Source organism: Leptonotus elevatus, chromosome 13, assembly GCF_054856555.1.
Source record: "Leptonotus elevatus isolate MCC_2025b chromosome 13, RoL_Lele_1.0, whole genome shotgun sequence".
Classification (NCBI taxonomy): domain Eukaryota; kingdom Metazoa; phylum Chordata; class Actinopteri; order Syngnathiformes; family Syngnathidae; genus Leptonotus; species Leptonotus elevatus.
Window position 1 is genome coordinate 17,036,620 of NC_141251.1, and position 10,234 is coordinate 17,046,853.

The window sequence follows — 10,234 nt, forward strand, 5'->3', positions numbered from 1 at the left end:
TCTATACTGTTGCTCAGTCCACGTGTGTGTTTATTTTATTTGTTTTATACCAATCTAAAGTGTTGAAAATGGCTTGCTGTCTTTGATGATGTAATGTTCATGATTTCGGCCGGACACCAGTGAAATCCAAAAGTGTGGTGGGGGGGTGGGGGAGAATCCCATGGACCCTGAATGCAGCATTTAAGGAGTCCAAACAAGAAGTACTGTATGTTCATTAAGATACAATTTTAATTTAAGTTTAAGATTTACGTGACATACAATTTATTTGAATCATTATTTATATATATATATAAAAAAAAAACATCTGTCACATTTTTGGGTGTAAAGTTTTATTTCAGACTCAACAACTGTACCGTTAGTAGCTAGACATTCCACTTCCTGAAGCGAAAATTAATTCCGACAGCCGGTGAATGCCGCACAGTAACGAGTCAAAACCAAAGCTGGCGGAGGCCAGGGGATGAACCTTTGAATGAACAACACAGGAGAAGTGACTGTTCGAGAGAGTGGTAATTTCGTTTGACTACAATTCATTATTCAACTCGGCATTTGCATTATGTTACACATTTTGTTGTTGTATTCCAAAGCAGGCTACGCCTTGCTTGGTGCGTAGGTTACGAGTCCAAAGAGTTAGCACACAGCATGTTAGAGCTGCCTCAATACGGAATCCGCCCCTGATATAAACCATAGCTACACGGCTAACTGTGGCTAACAAACATCGTCGGTCTGTCGGCAATAGGTCGGTCTGTTGCGTTTTAAATGTTAAGCTATGGTCACGACGAATGCTTCTTGTTGATGTTTGTTCAGCGGAATACATTTTGTCTTTGTGGCAGTCTGTGTACTTGTGCTTGTTAGCTGTTTAGTAATCGTCACTGTAAAATTAACCGCCGCGACAGTTGTGTGGACGTTCTCAATGTTATTAACTCTCGGTTAACGCATTTAAAGTGAAAGTATTCTGTGGCTTTGGACATGACTGACATGGGTGTGCTTAGTTTATTTCATTTAGTCTAATTCTTGCAACGAGGGAATACGACCTGCTATTCCAAATAACTAAACTCATGCCATTTTTGCTGTTCACATATTTTCCTCGTCAATGTGGAATAGCTGGATTTCCCCCCTTAAAACATTAAATGGGATTGTTACATAATGTGGAATGCATAACATTTTGTGCCATTTCTTTATTAACCCCTCGAGATGTATCATCTCGTTTCATATGCGAAACATCGAAGTGAATGGCAAAAAGAACAAATTGCAAAACAAGGAAACTCGGTGCAATAAAATATAGTCCAGCCAAGAGCATTACAAAGGAAACCGCAATCAAGAGATGACATACAGTTGACCACATATTTTATTGATCTTAAGCCACATGTCTACATTACAAAAATCTCACTGCACACCACCACAAATTTACTTGCACATTGTGAAATCTGGGTCTGTTTAGCTGAACACGAGCTGAAACACTTAGAGGGGGGTAAGTACAGAGAGATCTTCAATTATACATTTTGGAATCGGACACAATTAAATGAATTTGGATTATTTCCTGTCGCACACATGGCGTGGTTGGGAATCACTGCAGTAGCAGATATCATCAAACGTTAACATTGGCAGGCCTAAATCATCAATAGAAAATACACCCTGAAGTGAAATAGATCCCCAAATACATTACAGCACAGAACCGTCAAACACCAATACTATTTGGCCGTCAAATACATTGAAAGAAAAGTATAGGACAGCAAGCAATTTTACTGAAAACATAAACATTCTATTTTATTTCGCTCATTTCGAATGGTGAATTACTCTGTACTCACAATAACTTTTACTCCACACGAATCCTGTTTGACTACACTCATTTTAATTGCTTGCAATAAAAAGGCAGCAGAGCAGCTCCATGCCATTTACTGTACCTGTGTAAACATTCTAGAATGTTTAAATAATGTCCGTCTGTCTGCAGGTGAGCCAGTGAGGATGATGCCGCATGTTGGGGCTGTGTTTGCAGCGATAGCAGGAGTGATGGCTGTCCTGCTGCACTCCTCCATTCACAAAATAGAGGAAGGGCACCTTGCAGTCTACTACAGGTAATTGTTAACACTGACCCTTTAGAGTAAGTTCCTTACTGTGTGATAAAGCTCATGAATTGCTCATACATTATTGTCTGCATACAGTGGAACCACTAAAGTAGTCATTCACAAACTTTTCCAAACAGGTAACTGACATCACAGAAAGATTTATGATCCACCTTTGAGTTTCCACTGTATGTTATCCAGATTGAACTTCATTGTTAACTTTGTGCCCTCTAGGCAATTTCCCTTTCTCCACCCTCCTACACTGTAATCAGCAGTTAATCAGCTATTACGAAATCATTCCACATGTTTTTGTTTTCTTTCAATCTCTTTTTAGGGGTGGAGCTTTGCTGACGGGTCCCAATGGTCCTGGATATCATATCATGCTGCCTTTCATTACTACCTACAGATCAGTGCAGGTAATGTCTTCTGGCATCCTTCTCATAAGAATGAGGAAGTTGGAGTCAACAGCATGTTTCACCATGCATACAAACAAAAGAGGAACCTATGAAATGCGTATGCGAAGAGTTTTCTCTCATCTTAATGTACATTTAACGTGATGTGAAAAAACATATTTTCATTGTTTTGTTGTCTATACTATTATGGTCATTATTTTATTTATTTATTTTTTTTTGGATTTCAGACTACACTCCAGACTGATGAGATCAAGAATGTTCCTTGTGGAACAAGGTACAAAAAAAACCCAATATTTTTTTCCTCTTTTTCCTCAATACGTTACATGCAACTGAAAAAAAGAATGGCTATAGAATAATGTTTAAAAAAAACTTTGAGAATAAATTAATAAAATAAGTATTATAAAAATAATGAACATGTACGGGAGGGTGGAAGGTAGTCCTCAAGGGCCCACTTCAAAGATCAGCCGGGCTAACTTTACATAATTCTCCTCCTGTAAAGGTCTGCTTCTAGTTCTTCCAGCATGGACTCTAGCAAATCAATTTCTCCTTCCACCATGTTACATCTTGCGTGCCCATTTTGAAGGGAATGAGAGGAGCCGCTAATATTAATGCCGAATCAAGTTGGTTGTGTTCACTTTTACAACAGTGCAAAAGTCTGATTTAAACTGCGGCAAGCTGCAGGTGTCTGCGAAAATACCAAAACAAAGTCTGACCTACCCCCTGCGCACATTTAGTCCACGCTTCGCACCAGACTTGTGCTGTTCACAAAATAAAGCCTTACTCTTGTATCTTTCCTCCAAATTTTACCTTGTTTTATGTTTTTAAATGGCCCCAGTACTCCTTTTGTAGTTGAAAGATATTGACACATTTTGTATGTCCTTGATAGTGGCGGCGTGATGATCTATTTTGACAGAATAGAGGTTGTCAACATGCTGGTCACTTCAGCAGGTACAACATGTTCAGAATCAACAATCAATTGCAAAAGTTCCTTTATTTTCATGCAGAGCTGTCACAATAGTCTCACTGTTTGCCTTCCTGATGTGTTTCTAGTGGTGGACATAGTGAGGAACTACACGGCCGACTATGACAAAACTCTCATTTTCAACAAGATTCACCACGAATTAAACCAGTTCTGCAGTGTGCACACACTGCAGGAGGTCTACATAGAGCTCTTTGGTTCGTCTCGAGCTAAATCTGGAATTATTCAATATTGAATGTGCAGTAGATAAAATATGGTGTTTTTGGTTTACAGATATAATTGATGAAAACCTCAAGATTGCCTTGCAGAAAGAGCTTAATGTGATGGCCCCTGGACTAACCATACAGGTACCTTTTGTACAAAAGTCACTAGGTCAGTTGGTTATTGCAGTCAGTACAATTTGAAGGCATGTTTGTGTGGCGGCGCAAGACAAAGACTAAATTCAAACCAGTCAACTTTCCCTTTTTTACTGTGTGTGTGTGAATAGTAATCCCTTTCTATGGTTCAATTCCACTCAAGAATACTTTTTGGCTTATCTAGAGAATGATGCAATTCAAGTCAAGGACAAAAAATTTGCTTCATTAACTTTTCTTCTGTGATTTTATTGTATTTTTTTGCATTAAAAAATGAACCAGTGTATCCAGTATCATCAGTATTTCTATATTCCTGTGTATCTGTACAAATTTATTTTCTTTCCTCTTTTCTTGACATTATGGTCATTAGTGACAATCAGACGTGATTTGTATTAGTCCCTCACGATGGTCTTAAACTTTCAACATGACAATAATCACATAGTGTAGAAAATGATGATGATTTCAACGACCTTTCTCCTCGCTCTTAACCGGATGCAGGCTGTCCGCGTAACCAAGCCAAAGATCCCAGAGTCTATCAGGAGGAACTTTGAACTGATGTGAGTTTGACCCCAACTCGCTCTGTGTCATTCATTTCTTGCCAATGACCTACTTGGTTCAAGTGAGTTCAACAGCATGAAGGCAACTGTGCAGTATGTGTGAAATTGTGCACGCAGGGAAGCAGAGAAGACACGTCTCCTAATTACCGCTGAGACTCAGAAGGTGGTGGAAAAGGAGGCTGAGACTGAGAGGAAGAAAGCGATTATCGGTAAATGTGGTTTTGTTGGTGGTTTCCTTTTCACGCTCTTCCATTCTGCTCACCATAGAGCCCACCTGCTGTGTTTTGTGTACATGTGTAGAGGCTCAAAAAGTGGCTCAAGTAGCTGAGATCCAGTTTCAGCAGAAAGTGATGGAGAAAGAGACAGAGAAGAGGATCTCAGAAATCGAGGGTCAGCTATCATACTTCATCACGTACAGTACTTCCTGTTCATCACTTTGGACGGATATTTATTATATTTCTGTATTCTATCGTGTCATATGTCTCATTCAGATGCCGCCTTTCTGGCCAGGGAGAAGGCCAAGGCAGATGCAGAATACTACACCGCTGCCAAGTTTGCTGAAGCAAATCGGGTACAATTAGATATTGTATACACAAACTCAGGGGTTTTTTTTGGCTCAAAATGAGGCAGGGGTGGTATCATCCTGACTATTATGGGTGACTATCGGTGCCAATACCAGTCTTATTTTAAGGTATCTGTACCGTTGTTGCTTCAGGTCTTTCCGGTGCACTGCTGTTAGCGCCTCCATAATGGCGCAACACTGCAACTGCAGTTAAAATGCGTTGCTGCCGAGCTCAATCAACACAACTGGAGCTCTGTGTTAAGCGATATCAGGCTGGTGGTGGCAAGCAAATTAGGTGGAGGTGGCCGCCTCTGAATTTTGCAGACAGGAAAAACCCTGCACACGCAATAGTATTGTAATACAATTATTGGCAACCCCTTTTCTGGCAGCAACCTCACATTCCCATTGAAATCAGTGATTTTGAATAATTTGTTCTTAACTGTAAAGGAAATCATTTATTTATTATTTATTAGTGTAGTGGATGAGCCTATCAATGCTGAATTTGACAAATACCATACACACTTTAAACACTTTGAGCTGATAGAGTTCTAAGATTATCATGTTTCATTTTTCTGTTGTTTTCCTGCTTTAGTTGAATTAATTAGTGGTTTTACTCTTACAGTCACCACAGTAGTGAAAATGTGGTTAAGTGTAGAGCTGTGCAATTAATCGAAATTCAATTACAATTTAAATTATTACTCCACCATTACAAAATCGGCATAATCTTAAACAAAAATAAAAGATTATTAATACTAATTTTTAGTTGTTTAAATGTATATATTTGCACCTTTTTTTATTTATTTAAAAATGACTCATTTAATAATTATTGTTTGGTTCGAAAGGAACTTGCATAATTATAGTGTTATAAAGAAATGTATTTGCCTTAATATTTTTTACATGTTTAAACATTTTCTTCTTTTGTACCAAAAAACAAATGATTGTCCTAATCGTGATTTAAATTATTACCAACTTAATCGTGCTGAATATTTTCTTCATAATCGAGCAGCCCTAGTTTTTAAGTGGCTTAACCATCACATATGCTCTGTCTTGCAGCTGAAGTTGACGCCTGAGTACATGGAGCTGATGAAATACCAGGCCATAGCGAGTAATAGCAAGATCTACTTCGGCCAAGACATCCCCAACATGTTCGTGGAGGGAAGCCTCGGCTCGCCCAAAGCCAAAAGCAGTCACAAGGCACCCGCCGAGCAAGACTTGCTGAAATCTTAAAAGTGCCGTTCGCATTGAGTCTTAAACAGCAAGAATCGATTGGGGGGATTTGAGGTGATTAAAAAGCTGAAGGAAGAAGAAGGTAATAAAAGGGAATTATTTTTGGGGGGTGGGGGGGTGTTTTAAGCATAAGAATGAAAAGCCTGCGTAAAGCTTATTCGCCTGTAAGGCAACAGCAAGGAGTCGCTTGCTTAACTTTTTTTTTTTTTCTGTCCTCCTTGTATGCAAAGATGATTGTTGACGGCCTATCTGGACTAGAATGCAGCGGGTGACACTAATTAGAAACAAGAGGGTATTTGTGTTTTGTATGAGGGAAGATCAGTCAACGACAGATGAGGCATTTCTTTATTTCTTTTCATGTCTAGTGGGGAATTTCTTAGTTGTGGGTCAAACAGTGCACTGTGGCGTTCGCCAGCTGCTAAAAGAAAGCCGACTTGAAAATGCTAATGAGAGCGTAAACAACGTTCCAGCGGAAGAGCTTCCTGTCCTTATTTGGTCTGCCCGTTTGTCTTGTGGCCTGGTGCTGATGATGAAAGTAGTGCCTGCTCATATCTGCCAACGTTTTCTGTTTTGAGCTTATTGAGGATATCTCAGGAAAATTACAGGTAGATGCTCACGAGGACTTTTTCCTAATGTTGATACTGGATTCGAATGCAAATCCCTTTCAAGGTCTCTTGGGGTTGCGCTCAAGTTTACTGTTGTAGGATCACAAGAAAGTTTTGGGACTGTGATGTGAGAAAATGAGCGTCAAGGTTACACAACTGTTCAACAAGTCAGCACATTGTGATATTGCATACAAACTGCACAGTCTGACTTTGCCAAACAAACTAAAGCTTGTAATAACACTATCATACTTTCTCTTTTTTTGTTGTTGTATAATGCAGTTAATTAGTAGTGCTTGTGCAGGGGCTCGTTTGACTTTTTCTACTTGGCTTTGTCTAAGTAAAATGCGAGTTGGCCAGGTTTCACAATGGTGGTCAGTCACGCTGTGGTGCATCAGCGTCGACGTGAGCCGAGAGAAAGACACTACTTGTGTTCAGAGAGACATGCGCTAATGTGCTGTTTATGTGACTCTTCCTCCACTTGCTGTGGTGGCGGCTGCAAATAACCATGCAAATGAGGGGTATAAATCACTCAACACGATTTCTTTCTTTCTTTCTTCTCAATGATATTTTGTACAATCTGTGAAATTCTCCTAAATTGTCTTTCCTTGTTTTTAAAGGGTTTATATGCAAAAAAAAATGTTTTGACAATGTTCTTAAATAAAGCCTATTTTGGTACCTCTCTTCTCCACGCATCGATTGACTGAATTATTCATATTCTGAATTAGTCATTAAAATCAACTTTGTTTTGACTGTTAACTGAAAACTGCTTTGTTGGCTGCAGTCTCCAGGTACAGTATACGTAAGCATTTTCATTACATCAGCAAATAGGTGAACTGTTTTAGTTAATTCGTATCTTAGTAAAGTGAAAATTTCTACTGATGTGGAAAATAAGTGTGAAACAGTCCGAGACGTTTACAAAACAAGTACAATTATGCACACTTTTATATTGCTTTAGCAAGTATATATTGTAAGACAAAATTATTTTTGGTTTAAATGTATAATATTTAAAATATTTACGTTTGAATTGACCATACATTCACAATGTGCATTGCATATTTAGATTTTAGTTTTTACAATGGAACTCTTAGAAGTAACAAATTAGAGTACCTGTAGTTTTAACAAGTGAAGGATGGGGAAATTCTGCTATACCACTGCAACAAGAGTACCCTGATAACGGGTGTGAAATCAATGAAAATACAGTGTAAGTGTTGTTGACAACTATTCAGCTGCAGTCATGTGTTTATTAAACTAATAGTTAGTTTTGTTTTGTTTGTTTTAAATATTATTATGTATTTTTTTTCCCTATAGAGTTCATTGAACTATATGGGGGAAAAATACCTCAGTTCAATAAAGGTTGGGAACCACTGAATCAACCAATGTCTTTAGAACCCTGAAAATTGATCAAGGTTTGAACCCAGAATCTCTCAACTGTAAGGCAGAAGCGCTAACTAGTTGCAATATTTCACAACATGCAAACTGTATGAACAGATATGATGCTGACAAATACTTCAATATCAAATTGGACAAAACGTGGTCATTATTTCCTTCACATTGAAAGGCTACGGAAGTGTAGTTCCCATAACTTCCAACAAGGGGCGCACTAACACCATAAATACTCAGCTATAGTTAAAAGCCCACATGAATAATACATATTTCAGCAGCCATAACAATAGACTTAAATTCCGGGTTTCTCACACGTGGCAGTTGTTTGTGGCCACGTGTGGATGACTGGACAAACATGCACAATGTGTCACGCACTCGTGTGTCATGAGCACAACGTAAAATCATCAACAGTTCCGTGATCCCGAAGGAGGGTCAACTCAGCTGTTCACGCAGGAAACACTCAACATGTGTAAGCATGCGAGGCACGGTTTCCTCTTATTCATTTTGAAGCCAGCAGCCAAAAGGTCACTTATTAGGTATATTTAAGGCATCTTGTTGCCACACAGGGCGTTTCTAGACACCAACAAGGGCCGGGCCATATGAGGGGTCCGAATAAAAAAACAGGATGACGGATAAGCAAATATATCTTTTAATAAATAATTTTGAGATAAGAAATGACTGTTTTAAACAAACAAACCTGCTAGAGGGGGGCCCCACTTGGGTGAGTCTGTCTACGGGGTTCCAGTTAGCAAGAGCTATAGTAAAGGACCCTATGCAGGGGATTTCCTACACAAGAAGCGTCATTGTTTTGTCACTGATTTGGTGCCCGTGAGTCCACTCATGAGGCCCTCTTATGCTCGGGTCGGGACTATTGCATACTGTATTTTTTATTACTATTTTTTAAAGATAGGATCTGATCCCGATGTCTTACTTTTCCCCCCCCCAACATATGAGCAAGATAAATAAACCTTGCTAATGCTAATATTAATGTTTACTGTGTCCAGTGCTGACTTTAATGGGTGGTCTGGTGCTGTCAGGAAGTCAGGTCAAATCATGTCATGTCTGCAGAAGCCCACCAACGATAGGGCGTGGCTGCTGGTGTAAAAATCTGGAATGATCCTTATTAAACAGAAGAGTGACAGGGTGATTCGCTCAATCATCATCAGCCATCTTCTGTGGCACAGATTCTGTGCTCCGCTTGTTCTCCCTTACATTCCAATCCTGTGCGCTGGAGCTTCACACTCATGCTAAAAACATTACCTTTCTGAAAAATTTTCTTTCTTTCTCTTTTTCTTTCTTTCTTTTTTACTGCACTTTCACAGTTTTCTGCTCCTTATTAAGCTCTTTGCCATTCAACAATAAAAATCAAAAGCCACATTCAACCTATTTTTATTTTATTTAGACTTTAAACTTGCTACTTAGAGCATTTTTTAAAGAACATTGGTGCTTTAACCTATGCGTTTAATTTGTTCCTTCCCACAGAAGCAAATGCGAACTGTAAAGTGAATGTTCGCCGGCCTCTATTAAGACATTGATTGCATTTTCACTCATGGAGGCAGCACTTCCACGTGCCAAAGAAACAGCATAGTAGGTGACTTCTGTTCAGTTGTGTGTCTTAATGGGCAGAACAAATTCTGCTTGGCAACACGGTCAGTATCTGAAATATGTTGTTTATATCTACATTAGCTGAGATGTTATTTTACTCGTGAAATGTTAAAATGATGGAGCTTGTTTTTATGGTTTTGTCTTGAGTGCATTTCTGTCCTCAAGCTATCCTGTTCTAAAATTGACCTACTTATGTCAGCTTTCTAACATGACCTAATGCTTTATCATTAGAGGCCGGGATGCTGAATCAGCAGCTACTTATTCTTTCTCGTCAGCCACATCTTAACCGTCAACGTTGGGGAAAAAGGTGCTATCTTTAAACAAAAGTCACACTGAATTGATTTAAAAATAGGTTGTGCTTTTAGACTTGTGCTTGCGAATAAACCTAACACTGCATGTCATTGTGTTTGCAGCTCATTTCTCAAGAGACCTATTTATTATTCAAAATGTCACACTGGGAAAATAAAGTGGTTAGACAATTTATTGAGTA

At 38.9% G+C, this 10,234-nt stretch overlaps 1 protein-coding gene across 2 annotated transcripts; it reads left to right on the top strand.

Annotated features, from left to right (window-relative positions):
* Positions 1-364: 364 nt before the first annotated feature.
* erlin1 (ER lipid raft associated 1) lies at positions 365-7,448 on the top strand. Of its 2 annotated transcripts, none has more exons than XM_086093685.1 (12): positions 365-506; positions 1,949-2,072; positions 2,395-2,476; positions 2,701-2,747; positions 3,360-3,421; positions 3,524-3,649; positions 3,726-3,799; positions 4,304-4,362; positions 4,480-4,571; positions 4,663-4,752; positions 4,854-4,933; positions 5,978-7,448. In XM_086093685.1, exons 1-12 carry the CDS (start codon positions 470-472, stop codon positions 6,149-6,151), a joined length of 1,047 nt encoding a protein of 348 aa, XP_085949811.1. In that variant the 5' UTR covers positions 365-469; the 3' UTR covers positions 6,152-7,448. The 2 variants fall into 2 exon arrangements, with proteins under 2 accessions (XP_085949811.1, XP_085949812.1); XM_086093686.1 differs by lacking the exon at positions 365-506 and adding an exon at positions 584-736.
* Positions 7,449-10,234: the final 2,786 nt, after the last annotated feature.